The 21,929-nt window shown below is 40.0% G+C and overlaps 1 protein-coding gene across 8 annotated transcripts in view; it reads left to right on the forward strand.

Moving 5' to 3' along the window:
* The first annotated feature begins 7,541 nt into the window (after positions 1-7,541).
* Positions 7,542-21,929, forward strand: part of CSNK1A1 (casein kinase 1 alpha 1) — a 46,696-nt gene continuing 32,308 nt past the window's right edge. For 2 of the 8 annotated variants that reach the window (XR_001431900.3, XM_053200446.1), the window contains exons 1-2: positions 7,542-8,261; positions 8,878-8,984. Coding sequence is in view for 6 of the 8 variants with exons in the window: in XM_053200446.1 (XP_053056421.1) it covers positions 8,139-8,261; positions 8,878-8,984 (230 nt within the window). In the remaining 2 variants the exon portion in view is untranslated. The remainder of the gene's footprint in view (positions 8,262-8,877; positions 8,985-21,929) is intronic. The other 6 variants (XM_015083576.3, XM_015083575.3, XM_015083574.3 and 3 more) reach the window with 5 other exon arrangements.

The raw sequence follows: 21,929 nt of genomic DNA on the forward strand, positions 1-21,929 counted from the left end.
AAAATATCGACAGGTCAGACCAACTGACCCAAACAATATAACCCGTGTATAAGGAGGAACCCAGCAGAAATTCAGACATTTCATCTTTTCAAGTTCTGCTGTTAGTATGGTTTTCAATGAGTATCAGGGAACATCACTGATTTGAATTTCCTCCCTGTCAGGACATATCTCTAACATTTAAATATGACACTGCAGAATGTTCGTTGCAGACAAATGAGTTAAAGCCTCAGGCATTATTTCAAAGCAACTCTGAGAGGAAGGGGAGGGGCTAGTGGAAACAGTATTTTTAAGAAGACAGGAAGCAAGCTTTGCTTGATTTTCACTGGTGAATCTCATTCCTTGCCAAGAATAAGACTATGTTGAAGAGTCAAATCATTTCATGGTTTCCTCCTATGAGAATCTAAGCAAGGATTTTTTCAGATGAGAAAAAGAAAAACTGCCAGAGGTCATTTCACTGAGGCCCCGCCCCCACCTCTAGGAAGAGCCATACCTAAAACCAAGATTCAATTATTGCCTTTCTTAAAATACTTTAAAAAAAAAAAGATATTTCCCAGTCCGTGATTTGGGAGTCTCCTCTAATTTCTAGCTACTGTATATATTGATTGCTGTGTTTCACTGTTAAAAGAGTCTGCTTTTCCTGACAAGTGTTAAGGGGCACGGGTAAGGACCTTCCCGTGAGAATTTGATCTATTATCTGAATTTTAAGAAGCTGTAAAAGAGAAACAGCATGTTTATTTCCTTTTTCTACTTCAAAATATAGAAGGCATTTTCAGTACATAGCACAGTGCTCAAAGCTAGAAAAAAAACCTTAGAATCTGACTTCTCTTTTAAAAGATTACAACCTTGAAGCCTAGAAAATATTTAAGGTAGAGTTACAACAAAAATTCAGATTTTAATGACTACTGAGGTCCGGATACATTTCCCTGCATCATTTAACCTAGTCCTCAAATACCCAAGTAAAAGGGCACTTTGTTTCTCCTCTCCCACCCCAAGGTTTTTGACAACATATTTTGTTTGTTATCTATTTCTTAAAATTCTTTAAAACTTTTTTTTTTATTTATTTATTTAGAGAGAGAGAGAGAGAGCGAGCAAGCCAGCAAGTGTGAATGGGGGAGAGGGAGGGACAGGATCTCTGTGCTGAGCTCAGAGCCTGACGCGGGGCTCAATCCCACGACACGGGTATCGTGGCCTGAAGGGAAATCCAGAGTGGGATGCTCAACCAACTGAGCCACCCAGGAGCCTCAACTGCTTCTTAAGAATAAAATTAATTTCCATTACTCTATTATTGTTTCCACGGGTTTTTGCTTAAAGTTAGGAAAACTTCCAGGTCCTCGGCTACTCTAAATGTAGGTGGCAACAATTTACCCACATAGGTGAAAAAGGACATGTTCTCATTTAACAAAATACCCTGAGATGTCTAATTCAAGCATTCAAAAATGTCTGTAGTAAACTCTGGGTCAATCTAAGTTTTAGAACGCTGATAAGTCGAATTCTCCCCCATCCCTAAGACTTTGCACACTTAGTTTTGTGGGAATACTTGAGCTCGTGCAAAATATGAGAGACTTGAACACATGTGAGATTATCCTGTTTTTCCTCTTTTGTTTACTGCAGGCAGTCTTGGTTTTGAGACGCCTTTGACCTCATTCTTTCTTACCGGAAATTAATTGTCCCCTCCTCTCCTTCAACTAAATCTAAATATCTGTAGAACGCAATTGCTTCACTAATGGCCAACAGAAGTGTCTTGCTAGCTGCGTCCATAATAGGGTCATTTTCAATTGCATGAGTACATCCTTGTAAACCACAGACTTGCAACATTCTTGAGATTTTGAAAGGGGTGGGGAAGCGAATAGGACAGCTGCAAAGAAATCTTCTAATTAAGTTTATTAGGCTTTACAACAACAGGTCGTCAGGAAAAATAAAACCCTAACAAGCTTTCTTAAGGTAGACAGAAAAAAATTAAGATTTGATTGTAGATAAATTTAAGAAATGAGAGGATAGCCCATGAATATGGGTTTAATCATGACAGACTGTACTGAAACAATTAGAAGTGGTTATTCATGACACAGTTTTTTTTTCAAGTTTATTTATTTATTTTGAGAGAGAGAGAGAGAGCGCGAGAGCAGGAGACGGGCAGAGAGAGAGGGAGAGAGAGAAAGAATTCCCAAGCAGGCTCTGCCCTAACAGCACAGGGCCCGACACAGGACTTGATCCCACGAATCACGAGATCATGACCTGAGCTAAAATCAAGAGTCAGACACTCAACCGACTGAGCTACCCAGGTGCCCTCATTCAAGAGGTTTTAAAACTCGTAGCGTTTCTGGAAATATACCCTAACCAATTAATTTTGGATGTGAGCAAAGATATAGCTGTACAAATGCTCATTAAAACATTGTTTATACTAGCAAAAATTTGGAAATAACCAAAATACTCAGTTGGGTCTGGTCAAGTGCTGTTGCATCAACACAACACATATTTATAGGTAGACAATGAAAATGATTCTTTGGGGGCACCTGGGTGGCTCAGTTGGTTAAGCGTCCAACTTCAGCTCAGGTCACGATCTCGCAGTCTGTGAGTTCGAGCCCCGCGTCGGGCTCTGTGCTGACAGCTCAGAGCCTGGAGCCTGCTTCCGATTCTGTGTCTCCCTCTCTCTCTGCCCCTCCCCTGCTCATGCTCTGTCTCTCTGTGTCTCAAAAATAAATAAAAACATTAAGAAAAATTTTTTTTAATGATTCTTTGGAAGATGACTTAGTTATGTGTTAAAAAAAAAAAAATTCCACCCAGTAAATTTGAAGATCTAATTGGCTTTATTAAATGATTCATAAATTGGGCAGCATCTCACGTGGCAAGTAGAGGGCAGCTCTGAGGAGTTGTACAAAACGGAAGTTTTTTATAGGAAGGAGGGTGGGGCAAGAAAATTACAAGCAAAAGCAAGGAAAGGACTGTCTCCACGAACATCACCTTCCCCGAGGGAGAAGGGCAAGGGGTCTTATTATACAGATTACCTCATCTTCCTTTGGGAGGTAGAGGAGGTCCAAGAGACAAATGATCTCATTGGCGCTTATCAGAAAATTCCTGACTGACGGGTTAAGACTTACATTTCTGAGGGAGGTTGAAACTACAATTAGATTAGGTATTAAGCCCTGGTCTACTGACTTGGGGCCTTAACTCAAGTGAGGCTACTTTGGGCCTGTGGTTTTCTTTTTAACCTCAGGAAACATGTCTCCAATAAATTATGAAGTGAAAAAAAATAGGTGTCAAAACTGAATGTGCACTATGGTTACTTGTAAATATTAAGAGATAAAATTTACAAAAAAATAAAATTAAATATACGTATATATGCACATATTTGATAGCTATACATACACCTAACACACACACACACAAACACACAATATGCAGAGAAAAAGACCAGACATTTATACACAGCAACATGTTAACATTTGGTGATTGTCTCTTAAGAGATTTTTGTTTTCTTTTTTTTCTGATTTATCCAAATTTTCTAAAATTTTCAAATAAAATTGACATAAGAAGAAGAACAGTGAACATTTATAGGTGTATGTGATTAGGGGCGCCTGGGTGACTCAGTCGGCTGAGCGTCCGACTTCGGCTCAGGGCATGATCTCGCAGTTCATGAGTTCGAGTCCCTTGTCGGGCTCTGTGCTGACAGCTCAGAGCCTGGAGCCTGCTTTGGATTCCGTGTCTCCCCCTCTCTCTGCCCCTCCCCTGCTCATGCTCTGTCTCTCCCTCTCTCTCAAAAATAAACAAACAAAAATACTTACATAGGTGTATATGATTATTAAAAAGTCATTGGGTAGCGTACATAGGAACTTATCAATCTTCAGAATCTTGAAGCCATATGGGTCAAAAGCATAAATGAGCTCAAAGAATGAAATTAATTGAAATTATGGCTAATGACTCCATAGAAAGTAAGAAATGTTCACGATAAGAATGTGTCAAATGTGTTTGAAGTAGCTACCATAGAGGCAGCAATCCATTTTTACAAAGCCTCCTGAACAATGCAGAGGGGGGAAACGGGACCTGAGATAAGAAAGGGACACAGAAATTGCTGTCACTGTCAAAGAGTGGAAAAGAGACTAAATGGATTATCACTCTGACCCAACAGGACGTTTCTGATGGTCTCTTTTTCAATCACTCCACTACTCATCTGATACTGATTGTGCACAAGGCAGTGTAACAGTTAAACAACACCTGAGACAGTGTTTGACGTCTTCTAAGACATTTCATTTTTTTTTTTTTTCTGTTTATTTGTACCAAACACCCCGGAGATAGGCAGACCACTCTTGTTTTTAATTTCCTCCCTACGACATCCATCTATAATTGTTGTGCTTGTCTTTAACATTTTACTCAAAATGCACTCTGGTTACCAGTGCCCTTTCCTTGGGTAAACACTGGGGCTTTACAAAAAAAGGTTTTCAATTCATCTTGACCCATGAACATAAAAGTAATCACTGGGGCATAACTGTTCCAATTTTCATTCTACCCCTCCTTTTTCTCTTTCCTTTGGTTAGACGTTCGGGTTCTAGTGCTTTCTTTGCCATTGAGAGCTGTGTGATCTTGGACAAGCCACTTTTGTCCTAGTGCGACACAAGTGATACGTGTGAAGCTACAGTCCATGGCAAAGCATTTAACAATATGATTACTGAACTAGATGATCTCTAAATTTCTCTGAAGCTCTCAAATTTTTTTTTAGTCTATATTTTTCGTTGTATTTTTAGTGAATTCATGTGATCCAGGAATTGCATTTTGGCACATTTTGGAAGTCTCCCTCCATTATACCAGAGCTGCTGCTGATTCAGTAAGTACAGAATGATTTGTAACTCTAATAGTAGCACTAAAAACAGGTAATTCTTCAATTGCTGAGGTTGAAAATTACCACAAATGATGCATGATTTTAAGGAAAAGGCTGAGTCATAGCCAACACCTAAAAACTTTTATTTTCTACATTAAACACCCCCTCCCCAGCTTTTGCCTTCTTAAATCTGACACATTTAAATCTTTAGATGGAATCAACTGAAATCACATTTGAAAAGGCTACAGCTACTCATACGGCATTTTAGAGCATTTTGCTGGAAATTGTCAGTGCTGGAATAGTGACTATGACAGGCAGGAGACAAATCAGGAGGCTCACCAAATATATACATAAAATCATCATCACATCTCAGAGTTGGAAGGTCGTCTAAAAGTCATTTAGACTAGTGAGTACTAGAGTGTTTGATTTTGAAAGCCTATAAAAATTCAAAATAAATAGCAACAACAAAAAAGGAGGGCAAGCATAAACAGGTCGACTTTTAACTTTGATAAGTAAGGGTATGAACAAAAGAACAAAACAACCATCCCCTATTAGGGCCATTTTATAAAAGGTCACTTTATTTTTTAAAAACTGTTAGCTTTTTTTTTTTTCTTAATGTTTTATTCATTTTATCTATTTACACCCCATGTGGGGCTCAAACTCACCACCTCAAGATCAAGAGTTGCATGCTCTTATGACTGAGCCAGCCAGGTGCTCCTATAAAAGGGCACTTCACTTTTTTAAAATTTATTTTTAACGTTTATTTGTCTTTGAGAAAGAGAGAGACAGAGCGCAAGCTGAGGAGGGGCAGAGAGGGAGACACAAGCAGGCTCCAGGCTCTGAGCTGTCAGCACAGAGCCTGATGTGGGGCTCAAACCCATGAATGGTGAGATCACGACCTGAGCCGAAGCCAGATACTTAACCAACTGAGCCATCCAGGCACCTAACAGGGCACTTTAATGACATGTGTAGGAAGACAAATATCTAAGAATAAAGTACAACTTGAAATTAATTAAAATCAAAGAAAAATGAGTTATACTGCTCTTATGTTCCTAGTATCTTTATGGAAAACTGTTAGACTTGCCCTTGTCCCTACACCGACCTTTGGAAATCCCTAATCTAGTCCATTCCATGCACACCTCTGCCTCCATCCCATCCCATCTCCCATTCCACAATGGAGTTGTATCCTCACCAGACCCCCTCCCCCCTCCAAAAAAAAAAAAATCCCTCTAAATGTATGCCCCATCTGCCCTGTGGGGATCTCCTCAAGGTGTGGAATCCATTAAATTTTGGATGGTCTGTGGTAGAAAATCAGCAGAATAGTAGCTATCTCTGGAAACTTCAAGATGCTTACACCTGGCTTTTCTTTTTTTTTAAAGACCAGAATCTAATAGCAAGGAATTTTAAGTAGGCCAACCGCGCTTTAGAGTCACTAAAGGAAAATGTCTAATAGTGCTGATTTGGGAGACAGACAGCGTGAGTTTAGGTAGCGCATCAAAACTTCATTCTAAACCTTAGGGGATCTGTTTTCACATTCAACATATTTGGACTAGAGCTTTATGAATACAAGTATTTAAGTAGGAATCAGAAATCACATGGAGGAATTTTAGTTATCTTTCAGGATGAACCCCATTACTAATTACTTAATCAGCTTTCAAGGTTGCAGTCGGGTCTACATTTTTTTTTCCATTTCCATTTTAATGAAACTATTTTGAGAGATTTCGCTTAAACTTCTACAACTGGGGTTGGATTCATTCATCAGGGTTTGATTCCTATTACAGTTGATAGCATCAGCTTGCGGAGCTTTCTTTTGTGATCATCACTACTAAGCCGTTTTCTCGGGTCAAATTTTATAAACCAAAACGTGGTCAACATTTTTTAAAATCAACTTATAGTAAAAAGTTTTCCTCTATACACGTTAACAGTAACATTACAGTTTGCTGTTTTAAACGTTATCAATTTTATTTTTGTGATAGTTATTTCCACCCTATGTTTTTTGGATCAGTACTACAGTTTTGAATATGACCAGTCACTACGGAGTTGTTTTGGAGGCGCGTGGGGGCGGTGGAATAATAACTTCTACGTGCAGTTTTCCCACAGTTGTAAATTTTATTCTGTTGACTGATCTGCCACTAAAATTCAGTCGGGTATTGGTTTTTTCCCTGGGACCAACTGTATCAGTGGAGAAACAACACAAAGACATAGGGCGGCAGGATAACTCCTGCTTCCTTCTTTTCCCTTCCTGTAATATGAGCTTCTCCAACACTCCATAAAGCGCAGAACTCTAATTCTTAAGACTAAAGAGCTAGATAGACTCAGCCAAAACCGGGAACCCTGAACAAACGCAGCCCAGCTACGTCTGCTTTGCTCTTCTTCTCCACCAGAGGTGACAGCCTCTCGCAAAACAGAACTGGGCTGGAATAAGCCGGTCTGAGGGAGTGGCCCGAGGAAAGATCGAAGGTTAAAAAAGGGCCTCAGATAAGGAGCAAAGGTCAGTACCCAACTCCTAAGGAGGCCAGAAGTTCCCATCTTCCACGAAAAACGAAGGTGACTCCTCCCTAACAAGCTCCCGAGGCCGCGGGCCACGGGACCTTTCAGACACCAGGCGGGTTCGACGTGACTGTTTAACAGGTAGCAAGGTTGGACGAGCCAACAACCGGAAGTGGAAGTGAGCCCTGGGCGGGGGTGAGGAGAGCCCGTTGCACGCCTGCGCAAGCAGCAGGATTGCATTACGCAGGCGCAGTTGGGCGGTGACGGGGTGACGCTCGAAGCGTGGGCCGCGACTCTCACGGATCCGGTTCCGCCCTCCCTCTGGTTGCCGACCCTCCGGGGCTAGCGCCTGAGATCCCTTTCCCAGAGTGCTCTGCGCTGTGAAGAAGCGGCTCCCGGGGACTGGGGGCATTTTGTGTTGGCTGGAGCCGGAGTAACAAGATGGCGGCGTCGGCGGAGTGACAGGAGTCCCTCCGGGCGGGAGCCGGCGGCAGTGGTGGCAGCGGTATCGCCGCCCTAAACCACCGCTCCCCTTTTCCAGCCCGCGACGTCGCCGTGAAAGCGAGGCAGCGGCGGCCGCCCAGGAACAAGTGGCCCAGCCTGGTAACCGCGAGAACCCCCTCATAAACTGCGGCCTGGCAAAAAGAAGCCGGACTGAGCGGCGGTGATCAGGTTCCCCTTGACCGAGTCTGGGCCCTGTAACGCCTGGAAAGAGTCAGCGCTTGCCGTTTCCTGCCGCCCTCCTCCGCAGCCTGCTCAGTGGACGAGCCCCAGAGGCCTCTGTTCTCCCCTCAGAGGTGTCGGGGCTTGGCCCCAGCCTCCATCTTCGTCTCTCAGGATGGCGAGCAGCAGCGGCTCCAAGGCCGAATTCATTGTCGGAGGGAAATATAAACTGGTACGGAAGATCGGGTCTGGCTCCTTCGGGGACATTTATCTGGCGATCAACATTACCAACGGCGAGGTAATCACCTGGGGTGGGGTTCACGACCACGCTGCGCCAGCCCTCACTCCCCACCCCAACCCCCAAAGTGCTCAGGCCTTTCCCCACCGCACGCACGTACTGGGGAGGGGAGTCCAGAGGGAGCCAGTTTTCCCGGCTTAGGAACCTCCCCCGCTCTCTTTCCCTAAAAGGCAAAGAACCCGATAGAGAGGTTGGGAGAACTATGAAGTTTCCCAGCTTGTTGAAAATGCACCTTAATCGAACTTTTTTAAGCTGTCGTTTAAGGTGAGAACGGCAAAACCGTATTTCTGGGATCCCCGTGTTTTTCTCTCTATATGGATTTATTTTGTTGGGGTTCTTGCTTGCGATCGTCAGTTTCCTTCTAAACCTTTCATTACGTTTTCTGGATGAATCATTTTCCTGCACCTTCGAGGACGTGCCGATTTCGTCACTATCCCCTGAAGAGGCCTTTGAGGCCGGTTGCCTCGTTTTATAATTTGAAAGAGAGCTCTCTCTCTGGGCCTCGTACTTCCCCTTGTAGTCTCGAGTCGGAGCTTTCCTAACGTCTCCCCTCCTTTCCCAAGTGACATTGAATCCTTAGGGATGTTGATGCCATCGTCCCCTCTCTCCCCTGCAGGAAGTGGCAGTGAAGCTAGAATCTCAGAAGGCCAGGCATCCCCAGTTGCTGTACGAGAGCAAACTCTATAAGATCCTTCAAGGTGGGGTGGGCATCCCCCACATACGGTAAGAACCCATAAGCAAACAGGCGGCGCACGGAGGGAAGTATGGAAATGGGGGAAATGGGTAGAGGCAGGTAGGAGCACCGGCTGGATCCGGGCCTTGGTGTTTGAGTTTCCTGGGTTTACTATAGCCGGTGGTTTCCTGTGAACCGTGAGACGCCACAATCACTGAGTAAATTTTCAGTTTGCCAACTTCGCGTAGAATTTCACTTCGTTACACTGTGCTCCATTTAGCTTCCGTCATTCTTCCCGAGGCTTTCATTTGCAGTTAAGTGTGCGGGTCGTCTTTGATCCCTACGCGGAAGGGTTGTCTGCTGCTTTCTTTGCGCCGGCACCTCTGATGTTCTTAGGTTTATCCAGGGAAGTGGATTTGAAGCTGCCAAGTGACCGGGTTCGGCCAGTTCGGGTTGCTATTGGAGCTGGCTTGGGAAATGGCTGCTCTTTTGTTGTGTTTTTGTTCCAACATGTCTTCCTCCTCCGCTTAGAAAATGGCGGAACGACGTGACTCAACCACATATTCCTGCCCTTTTCTATGCTGGGGTTCACAAGTGACCCTTCCTTGATTCCCCCTTTAGCAGCCCTGAGTGGATTAAACCTTTGAAAAGCCAAGAATAAAGCTGCAGGAGGCGGTGGGGTCCAAGGAAGGGGATGGCATAATGACAGTCTGTTTGTGATCTCTGCAGCAGATGCGACGTGAAATTGTTCAATTATACTATGCGGAATCCCTCATAGTCCCTTTAAAAGTGTTAATTATTCTTTCACGAAGGATAATGTTAGCCGCGTTTCAGTTTGTGCACTAAATTTTTATGAGTAATGGCAAAGGCAGTTTGAGCACTACTGTATTGAAATTGACTCAGATCAGTTGTATTAAAAGGAAGATTAATCACATAACCACAGTGCGGTAAGTAGCTTTAACCTGTTGAGTTACTTGGTCGGTAACTCCTCACATCGAGGAAATTGTAGTCTTTTGGGGGATAGGATACTGGCGAAGGCAAATGGTAATAGTGATCAGGATACGAGATGACCAGGCATTGGGGTTTTTTTAAATGGTTAACTTTAAAGGTTAATTTGACTTTGAGATTAAAGAGTATCTACCTAGAACAGAGGCCAGATTGTTTAAAGCCAAGCCATTTTTCAGCAATTACTCAAAAATAACATTGCAAAAAGAAACAGAGAGAGCTAAAAACTGAGTGGAATCATAGTCACTGTAACCTCTTTTTCTATTCCACTTTATATTTCTTATGAATTAAGGACTGGATTGCATACATTAATTCAGATGTGGAAACAATCAGAGTAATAAGGATAGTATTATATCCTTAAAAATCTCCAATGCTGGTAGATATTTTTGGTTGTAAGTGATAAATCATTTATTTTATAAGGTAGATAATGTGAAATCCAACATGATGGAAGATTTTAAGTGATTCCTATTCCCCACCCTCCCTCCCTTTTTTTAAAGAATTTTATTACATTGTCTAGTTTTTTTCTCCCTCAAAATAAAAAGTCAATTGCATTAGCCCCAAAGTTTTAAACCCCTTTCCTTTTGCCTTTAAACACACCTCTCCACTCCTGGCCCCCACTGATTTGCTTTCCATCCCTGTAGTTTAACCTAGAATTTCACATACACGTAGTCATACAGTAGTATGAGGTCGTTTGTGTCTGACATCTCTCATTTAGCATAATGCTCTTCAGATTCATCCATGCTGGGAGGTTTTAGAAATTTCACAAATCAGGTTGGATTTAACATATTCAAAATAATTTTCAAAAAGCATTAAGCATCTGGCATTTTCAGTGCTAAACCCTTTTATCTGGTAGCCTTTATTTAAGAACAGTGCTGGGGCACCTGGGTGGCTCAGTCGGCTGAACGTCCGACTTCGGCTCAGGTCATGATCTCAGGGTTCATGGGTTCGAGCCCCTGCTTTGGGCTCTGTGCTGACAGCTGAGCCTGGAGCCTGCTTTGGATTCTGTGTCTCCCTCTGTCTGCCCCTCCCCCACGTGTGCTCTGTCTCTGTTTCTCTTTCTCTCTCTCTCAAAAATAAATAAAATGTAAAAAAAATTTTTTTAAGAACAGTACTGATCTAGACCAACAAGAGCAATGCTTAATACACTGAATAAGCACATGAATAAATGAAATTGTGAGCAAAATAATAGGCATCTATTATAAGATGTTGAGTGCAGAGAGAGTTGTAGTTATAAACTGGGTGGAGCTAAAGAGAGATTAACCTGGCTTTCAAATTAACGCTTCCTGGGAGAGGTGATGATATTTCAGGATCTGGCTTTAAGGAAGAAAGCTTGGTTGAACTGGTTGGGGAGGGCATCCAAGAATACCGGGTGGCTTCTGGGAGTAGTCTCTAATGCAGAAAGTAGTAATTGGATGAGGGTGGGGAAAGAGTAAATTTGTTTTAGGGAGTGGTAGACTCTGGTACATAGGAACAGTAGTGGTTCATTAGCTATAAAGTGTGAGAGAACTGTTTTTCTGCTGAAGTGAAAAGGGTAAGAAAGACTTACATAAATTCTTTTTTTGGGTGGTTATAACTTCCCACCCCTTCATTTTGTTCCCCACTGTTTCCATGTTATCTATATATAGCATATATACAATAAATATTTACTTGGTAAATATTAAAGTAAATTGACGTTAGTTTATTGAGATGAAATAAAGTAGTCTGTGTGTTATCCTATGTTTTAGATGGATATAAATATAAAACATTTAGATTTTGGGTGCCTGGCTGGCTCAGTCAGTAGAGCATGTGACTCTTGATCTCGAGGTCATGAGTTCAAGTCCCATGTTGCACATAGAGCTTACTTTTAAAAAATTTGGAATTTGCTGCAATTACATTTAACTCATTTTCTTCCCAGCCTCCCCACCAATTTATTTTAAGATACTTCGGGATATCCTAAAACAAGGGCTCAAAATTACCTGGCCCACATAGCAGACCTAATTAAAAAAATAGTAAGGGAACTGTTGTTCTACCGAAGCATAGCATCCAGTGCTGGTGTAAAGACCAGGAATGAGGGTGGTGTTCACTCTCCATATTTTTAAGAAACTAGGGTCATTCTTTAGTTGAGAAACTAAAATCGTTAATTGACTTCTGGAAGCTCGTTAAAAATTACTGTGTTTTTCTCTCCCTCCGTCTCTGCCCCTCCCTCTCTCAAAATAAACAAACATCTAAAACATTATTTAACAATTACTGCATTTCTTTTACAACCTTCTGTTTGTGCCCCTCAATTTGAATTGAATTAACATGATCTTTAAAGAAGGATTTATGCTATCAAGCTCTAGATTTGTCATGGGATGTTGACCGAGTCGTCTGGGGTCAGTCAATCCTTTAACCTCTTTGGGCCTACCAGTTAGTTTCCTCATCTAGGGCATGCAAAGAGGATTTTACCAAGTTAGTAATTTTCTAATTCTGTTGGAATAGGAAAGGAAAATAGTGGACAGAAAGGTTTAGGGTTTCCTACTCTTCTAGAAAAACAATTTTGCAAATTGAGCTTTTGGGTAGGATTTTATTTGAACAAGGTACCCAACCTAAATAGAAGTTGTTGACCTAGTTGATCTCAGAACTTCCAGCTCTGAAATTTTAGGATGACTTTTCAGTCATGTAGGTTTTACCTTTGAATCTTAATTTAGTATAGAAACCCAACTCAAGACTATTAAAAATGCTATCTGCATCAGATAAACTATCAGTACCATTTAGAAGGAAGTAAATTAATGGAATATATTTTTTTTTATTGGAAAATAAGCTGGGAAGGGGCATGGGAGAATTGTTGCCTTATTTTTTTAACCATTTTGTTTTTTTGCTCTCTCTGAATCTTAAGAATTATAGAAGATATTTATAAAGTACTAGTTAATCCTTACTCTTCAGTGTTAAAAGCAGCTTAAATTTTAATCTTAGCTTTTTTGGCACTGAGCATATATCTTGCAAATAAGTTCTAATGCTGTTATCCGAGAACAAAGATGCCATCTGTACTGGATAGGTTCTTTATTTGTTACAGATCACTGGATGCATGAAAAATGTGATTTTTAACTCAGGGTAACTGAATCCACAATATACTAAACATAATTTATGGTGGCTTATAATGGGTTTCTAGTTATGGAATAATGTAATGATGCTTAAGTAGCATTAAGTAGCAGCATTTGTGAGCTGCATGAAACCTGAGAGATACAGCCTGATACCTCAATGCAAATTAGACTACTGATTCTCAGAAAGGTTACTAGAGTCTCCTAACTCCTAATTTTTCTGAGCCATTTTTACCTTTATGTCAAGGTCAAATCATGCCTGTTCACATACTTCATTCACACCTTTTCATGTGATGCTACAGAGCCATACTCTGCCTCCTTCAGTTTATGGCATTTGGTCTCAGAGAAACTGAAAATCTGTTCTGTAAATACAAGTTACTTATTGTTTGTATTATTTAACTAGATGTTAATAATTTTTATTGCCCTCTTTGGCTCCATGGATTGCAGGATGAGAACTTTTGTTGGACAGTATTGATTTGTAGCTTAAATAGAAGTAAATACTTGTGAGCCCATGTATAGAATATGTACTTTACCTTGGCTTTAATCATTTTTAGAGCTAGATCATTTTGTTTCAGAGTACCTAAAGTATCAGTTAATGAGGTTTTTCTCCTGATTTGTCAGTGTTTAGTAAGGAACTTAAATTTTTTTTTTAATGTTTATTCATTTTTGAGAGAGAGAGAGAGAGAGAGAGAGAGAGAGCGCGAGCAAGCAGGGGAGGGGCAGAGAGAGAGGGAGTCACAGAATCGGAAGCAGGCGGAAGCGGCTCTGAGTTGTCAGCACAGAGCCCAATGTGGGGCTCGAACTCATGAACCTCAAGATCATGACCTGAGCTGAAGTTGGACGCTTAGCCGACTGAGCCACTCAGGTGCCCCGCCCCATAAAAAGCTTTAATGTCCAGAAGTCTATAAATGTTATAAATTGAATTTGAAACAAATGTTACAAATGGAATCATTTAAGCTTATTTTGGTATGTTATTATCCGTCCTTAACTTTAACAGTTTTTCTGAGGTTAGGTGAGTAGCTTTCAAACTGAAAATGACTAGTTAAAATGATGGGTTTTGTCACTGTTTTTGTTTCCAAAACAATGTCAGGTGGCTTGAAATTTAAATGATCAGTAATCACATAACATGGACTAATGAATGTTTTAATGATTTTTTTAAAAACTGAGATGTAACTTAAGAAAATGAAATGTAATTTATATACAGTAAAATGCATAGCTTTTAATGTGCCATCAAATGAGTTTTGACAAATGCTGGTATAACCCACACTCTCTATTGAGATAAAGCATATTTGATTTTTTAAAAACATTTGTTTAATGTTTATTTATTTTGAGAGAGGGAGAGTGGGGGGAAGGGCAGAGAGAGGAGAGAGAGAATCCCAAGCAGGCTCCGTGCTGACAGCACGGAGCCTGAGCCGGGGCTTGATCCCACAAACCATGAGATCATGACTTGAGCCAACAAAACCAAGAGTTGGACACGTAACCCACTGAGCCACCTAGACACCCCTGATTTTTTTTTTTTTTTTTTAATACTGCTAATCCTTGGTAAACTACATTTTGTGACGGTAGGTTTTTTTTTTTTTTTTAAGTTGGTCTTTTGGATTATTTTTACATAGTTTTTTTCTGAATATGATGTTGATTTGTCCACATGCAAGACTACAGGTTAGTAATCTTTAGCACCACGAAGGATGCTGTACAACTTGTCTAATGAAATAATCAGGTGGGAGTGATGAACACTGAGTGGCAATTGAGATCTTAGCCTTATTCTCCTTAGAGGAACCAGAATACTGCCTCTTCCTTTTCTGAAAGTCCTCGGTGGGATATGTTTTAATGGGGACCTTGGAAGTATTGTACAAAAAGATTTAGCTGTAGAGTACATTCTGATCCTCAATGTAAAGGGAAATGGAAAGAGCACTAGATGAGAGTCAAGAGTTAGAGATCTGTCTGTGATGTCATCTAGGTTTAAACCTAGAATGAATTCTAAAATTTGTAATGTCAGCTTTCATTTATAAAAGGGATTTTGTAGGATTAACTAGGTCTTAAGAAGTTTTCTAATGCATTGTATAAATTGATGGGATTAGTAGGCTAAAATACGGCTCTTCTATTCTCTGATGCAATAATTTTCTCTAACTTTAATATGTAGTTGTCTTAACTTATGATGTTGATACATACTATTGAAACAACTGGGTAGTTTGTTGAATTCGGTTTGGCTAAACATTCCTTTTCCATCTGTGTGCAAGAAAGAAAAGTAGAATCAACTGTTTGGACATTGTACATGGTCTGTGTCATTACAACAGTCCTGTAATGGGGGTTTCGTACAAAGTGTGAGAGTGAGGGGTTAATTTGCCTAAAGTCACACAGCTAATGTGTTGTTTAAATAGATCTTACTGCCTCTTCAGACTGTGCCATTGGTTCCCAAACTTTGCTGCACATTGGAGTTACATGGAGAGCTTTAAAAAAAAAAAATTGACACTTGGCTCCTAACCTTACATATTTTGTTTTATTTCTTTATTTTTAAATTTTTTTTAAGTTTATTTATTTTGAGAGAGAGAGAATCCCAAGCGGGCTGTATACTACCAGTGCAGAGCCTAATGCGGGGCTCACACTCTTGAACTGTGAAATCATGACCTGAGCTGAAATCTTAAAAGTCCGATGCTTAGTGGACTGAGCCACCCAGGCACCACTTACATGTTTTGATTTATTGGGTTTGGGAGTATGCCTTAAGCATCAAGAGTTATAAAAGCTCCCCAGGTGATTCTGATGTGTAACAGAGTTTTTGGAACCATTTTACTGCACCATATTTCAAGGTTATAGTGCTTCCCTGCTCACAACCCACCAAGTCCCATCTTTCTAGAACTACAATTTGATAAGACTTATTTACCTCCTCCTGTGAATTGGGTTAATTCAGGAAATCCTATACTAAGAAACATGGCACTGGAAAATACACTGTAATCCCATACAATCAAATGCTTTGATTTCTGAAAAGTATCTAACACCAGTATTTGAAATCATTTTTGTACTCACATGTCTCAGATACATTCTACAAGAAAGCATTCTAGAAATTTCTGGAGGGAAAGAACCATGTCTCGCTGACTGAGGTATCTTTTACGTTTCTTAGAATAGTGTTGGGTAAAAAAGGCACTAATGATTCATAATAATGAAATTCTGCTTTTATTTTATTTATGTGCATTTCCTTTTTTAATGGAACCCTGTAGAAAGTTTGCTTCTACACATTTATAAAACTTCAGGAATACCTGATGCATGCATAGCTCCTAGTGGGAGTATTTATCATCTCTGTAGTACTTAGTATTTCTTAAGTATTCAGCTGAACTCCGCAGCTGGCTGCCAATTTACAAATGGAAATGTGATTGTACTAGTTCCTTCAGCTTTGAATGGTGTGTAAAACTACTACCATGTTATTAAATGCTAATGTCCGTGAATTTCACAGTGAAGTCTTGCTGTTGTGGACATTTATCAAGTTAAGTATCTATTAACATCTCTTAGTATTTCTTAGTGGTGTTGGCCTTTTGCAGTTTCTTTTGGTTCTAGATCAACGTAAGGACTTTGCAACTTTTGTACTGGAGGATTTTTAAGGGGGACAAGATGGTGACAGTGGCTAAGCACACATCGTATAGGTCATCCATACGTTTCATTTGTTCATTTGTGCCTTCATTAAGTGTATAGTGGAGAGATGTGCAAATTAACCTGAAATTGAGGTTTACTATATTTCACCTCACCTGGAAGCTACTCTAAGTATTTAATCTGTTGTATTTGCCTAGACTGCCAGACTATTCTGTCCTTAATGTGACTTTCACAGAAAGGAGAGTGTAAGATCTGATTATAAGCTGCTTGTTGGAAGGTAATAGCATGAAATTATTGTAAGTTTTAAGTGTCAATTTCCAGGTCTTTTAGTTGTATTAGAAGTATCTAATACATTGTTCTTGGTAACAACTAAATTAATGAAATTCTCCTAAGCAGACTGGAGTTTATACCTTTACATAAATACCCTTCTTTTCCTTTCCTTTACTCTGCTGTTCGTTATGTATCGAGGTCAGATTGTTTCCTTTTTGGCTGTTTGCACTTGATTACAATTATTCTTTTTTGTTGTTGTTTGTTTAAGAGCAAGTGGGGGGGGGCAGAGGGAGAGAGAGAGAGAATCTAGTTTATTTATTTTGAGAGGGGGGTGGGGGGGGAGGGGGGAGAGAATCCCAGGCAAGCTCCGCATCGGTAAGTGCAGAGCCCGATGGTGGGGCTCGAACCCACGAACCATGAGATCATGACCTGAGCCCAAATCAGGAGTCCAGCTCTTAACTGACTCAGTCACCCAGGCACCCAGTTATAATTATTCTTACTAGAGAGTCCCACTTACTGAAATCCTGGTGTTCCCATTTCGGACCTCCATGATATTAATACTTTGTATCCCTCTTAAAGAACAGAGTAACGTTGTATCCCTCTTAAAGAACAGAGTAAGGTTAGCTTCTTTCTACTCTTCTAATGAAAGCTCAAATGTTCAAAAGTGTCTTGGTGAACTGAATAAATTTCACAACACCTCCTGCAGTATTTTCTAGAGGATAAGCAAGAATTTCTTTCAGTCAAGAAACATATGAGTACCTACTATGTGCCAGGCATAGTTTAAAATACTGGGCACATTTCAGTTAGAGACAAATTTTGTGAGACTTCCATTATTTTGAGCATATGCCATGCATTTGGCATATAGTTGTGAATTTGTCTCTCTTGCTGAAAATTAAGAGGAAATGTATAAATCTCAGTGTGGATATGTTTCCTTAACATCAAAGGGATGGTATCTTGAGTATTAGCCCACAATAGTACCCTGAGCCATACATAATTATTACTTACAGAGCTTGTTAAAGATGCCTGCAGTTTCAGATACATAGTAGGTGCTTAATAAGTATTGAATCAGACATTGGAGGAACAGATTTGGGGGAAAAACTTTTTTTTTTTTAAGATTTTAAGTAATTTCTACACCCAGTGTGGGGACCTGAACCCACAGCCTGGAGATCAAGAGTCTCATGCTCTACTGACTGAGCCAGCCAGATACCCCTGGAGAAAGAACCTTTAAGGAGGTAATTTACATACATAAACCACCTATTTCAAGTGTACAGTCGATTGGTTTTTAGTGTATGTACAGAGTTGTGCAACCATCACCATAACCTGATTTTAGAATATTTTCATCATCCCCAAAAGAAACTTGAACCCATTAACTAACAATCACTGGCCATATCCTGTCAGCCCTAGACAACCACTGATCCACTTTGTTTCTACTTAGAATGCTCTTTTAAAAATTTGATAAAGCCTTTATAATTGGTAGTATGAAAGCTGTAGGTATATTGTCCACTTCTCCACATGCTGTCTTCCAGTAATACTACTACCGATATTAGAGCAGTGACAGTAAGGACTGACAGAAATCAGATCATTTGTGATCTTTTTTTTTTTCTTTAAGCTCATTTATTTAGAGAGAGAGAGTGAGCAAGTATGAGTAGGGGAGGGGCAGAGAGAGAGGGAGAGAAAGAATCCCAAGCAGGCTCTGCCAGCCTAGAACCCAGCGTGGGGCTTCAACCCATGAACCCATGAGATCATGACCTGAGCCAAAACCAAGAGTCAGATATCAAACCAACTGAGCCACCCAGGCCACCCCCATTTGTGATCTTTGAAATATAATTCTGGGTAGTATGGTGAGAATGATAACTATTTTGCTGGGAATCGAGAAAAAAAATGAGAGTGAGATGGCAGATGGAAACTAGGTTTTCAACAAGTTAACTGGTAAGCAAGAAAAAAGGTGACCTTGTTTCACTGTGTCCCAACCATGCTGGCTACTTCCAGTTTGTTGTGAATACCAAACTTCAGGCACCCTCCTAACTCCCATCCATCTCTTTACCTGGCCATCAGCCATTTTACACTTCAGGGATCAACCATGCTTGTCGGAAAATGCTTGTCAGAAAAGATAGATTGGGTTGCCATACTTGGGGCCCTCTCAGCACTGGGCTCTCCATCAAATGTGTTACTTATTTATTTGCATACACACACTGCTGTAAGCTATGAAAGCAGGAATTATATTTGGTTTTGTCTTGTTAGATACCATAAATACTGCTTGTATCAGTAAATGGTACCTTTAGTACTGGGTAATGAATGATATGTACCAAAGCACATTTTTTGGTTTTGTGTTTTTATAATTTTTTGGGTTAAGGAACATTTATGCATCTTTGAAGGCAAAGGGCAGGGAACAAGGAGACTGAGAAATACGAAAATTTTATAGCATTAATTCAAGGATCTTGGGGACGATATTGTCTGCAAGGGATTAGTAGTAGCAGTTAGAAGGGTTAGGATGGAGAACAAAAGCGTCTTAGTTGACAGTAGTATTGCTGAGCACAACATACATTTCATGCCCAACTTTTCAGTTCTTACTCTGCGGTGTCTTTACCTTAAAAATTGGGTTTTGAGGAAGAGGGGAACAGGTGAAACAAGTGATGGGAATTAAAGAGTACACTTACGATGAGCATTGACAGTGTATAGAATTGTTGAATCACTGTATTGTACACCTGAGCCAACTAAAACACTGCATGTTAACTATACGAGAATTAAAATAAAAAACCTAATAAAATTTAAAAGAACCCAAAATGGTTTTGAAACAGGGATTCTTAATCTGGTACAGATATTCCTCATTCTACCCTCTCAAGTGGTAGCTAGGGGAAACAATGACATCTTTATTCTCATGAACTTCTAACCGAATCTAGTAAGATGGTCCCAGACTTCAGATCGTTTGACCGACTTACGATTTTTAGACTTTACGGTAGTGTGAGAGTGATACGCATTCAATAGAAACCATACTTTGAATTTTTGAGTTTTGATCTTTCCCCAAGCTCGCAGTATGTGGTATGACTCTCTAGGGAGGTTGCTGGGCAGCAGCAATGAGGTAGCTCCAAGTCAGCTAGGTGCTCATGAGGATAAACACCTGGTACGTTTACAACTGTTTATACTCCTGCAACCGTTCTGTTTCCCCTTTCCATACAGTACTTAACAAATTACATGAGCTGCTGAATACTTTATTGTAAAATAGGTTTTGTGTTAGAGGATTTTGCCCGCTCTAGGCTAAACTTAAGCATTCTAAGTACGTTTAAGGTAGGCTAGGCTAAGTTATGGTATTCGGTATATTATGTGTATTAGGTGTATTTTTGACGTAGGATATTTTCAACTTGTGATGGGTTTATCAGGACATAACCCCATGGTAAATTGGGGAAGATCTATTTCTATTATAAATGTAGGCAAGAAATCTCCACTATCTTTAGCAGTGCCTTACGGCTTTATCACCATATTTCCATAACGCATTATTGTTGCAGAAATCTCAGAATATTGTTTACAGTCATTGCTGCTTCAGAATTACAGTATTAATTAGCTTTGCCCATATATCATTATTTAATGCATTAATAAAGATACATTACTGTATCAAATTTAAGTACTTTCATTGTAGTGAAATTTTCCCGTAATTTTCCTTTTTAATGCTGTGTATTTTCTGCATTTAAAATATTCTGAGGAGTCCATAGACTGTCAGACGAGCAAAGGTGGGAGCTCCGCAGCACCAAAAAGTTTTAAAAACTTTGGTATAGAACGAGTTGTTCCACCTCCATTCTCCAACTTGTTTGGACAAGTTCTTTGTCATTGTGGCTGAATAACATTTAATGCAAGGTTGGTCATTCATTCGGTAGATTTCCAGTATTTCCTTTTTTTCCCCCCGATATTTATTTTCTTTTCCCTTTTTAGCCTTGTTTAATTCCCAGTTAGTTCCATGTTTATTAATGCCCTCCCCAGGCTTGTGAGACTGTAAAGGTGGGAAAATCAGCCAGTTAAAAAAGGTTGAACAGTTCTAAGAAAGAATTGAAAGATTGAATTAATATCTAAAATTTCTTGAGATCATCATATTATCAGTTACTACTTTGATTGCCATCCCTACAGCTAAAACTTTAGTTACTTCATGTCTAAGTAAGTTGCCAGTATGGAGAAATCCATCTAATCTGTGTGTGTGTTTGTAGTTCTGTGTATTCCGAGTGTTTTCTTTCTTAAACCTGATTCTTCAGTTTCCTACAGTAGCCAAATGGTATTGAGTGTCTTTTCTCTAGTGAAAATGCCCTGGATCTCAAACCATTTTAGAGGTATTTCTGCAAGTTATAAATCCAAAGGATTATGGATAAAAATTACGTGTTGCTAGCCTTTTAAAATCTGGATTGCATTTTAAATGTGAAATTGCGAGAGAAGGAATAGATGGATGCTCTTACATTTTTGGTGGCAGGTCATTAAATTCTAGGTGTCTTGTATTAAAAATAAAATAAAGGCTACAAATCTACAGAGCATTTATGGCCAGGGAAGCTTAAGGAGAATGAGAATTATACAGCAATCTTGTTTATTGAGAATTAATAGAAAACCAAGAGGTAACCCGTATTTAGTTCTGTGTCTAGTTCTGTTTCAGAAAGGGCTGAAGAGTTACCATGAATGAGAATGTAGTCGAACCTGTCTTGCATTATTGGTTCTGTTTTCATGATGAATGCCATTAATAAGATGGAGCTTAATAAGTACTGACAGCTTTAGGTTAGAAGTTACAGCTTCTGACTCAAGTTCACAGATGCCTGCAGCTTCCAGAAGTAATCAAATGAACACACTACCAGAAGGATTTGAGACTCTTGTATTTAAATGGAGAATAGCGGGGTTGTGTTGTGGTTGAGAGTGCCCCTCTGTTAGAGTCTGGTAATTTAGGGTTGTGGGGAGGGGAATCAGAAAGATTGTACTAGACCAGATCCATCCATCCTTCCTTCTTTCCTCCCTCCCTCCCTCCCTCCCTCCCTCCCTTTCTTTTCTTTTCTTTTCTTTTCTTTTCTTTTCTTTTCTTTTCTTTTCTTTCTCTCTCTCTTAACTTTTTTAATGTTTGTT

The sequence above is a fragment of the Acinonyx jubatus genome, chromosome A1 (genome assembly GCF_027475565.1).
Source record: "Acinonyx jubatus isolate Ajub_Pintada_27869175 chromosome A1, VMU_Ajub_asm_v1.0, whole genome shotgun sequence".
Lineage (NCBI taxonomy): Eukaryota > Metazoa > Chordata > Mammalia > Carnivora > Felidae > Acinonyx > Acinonyx jubatus.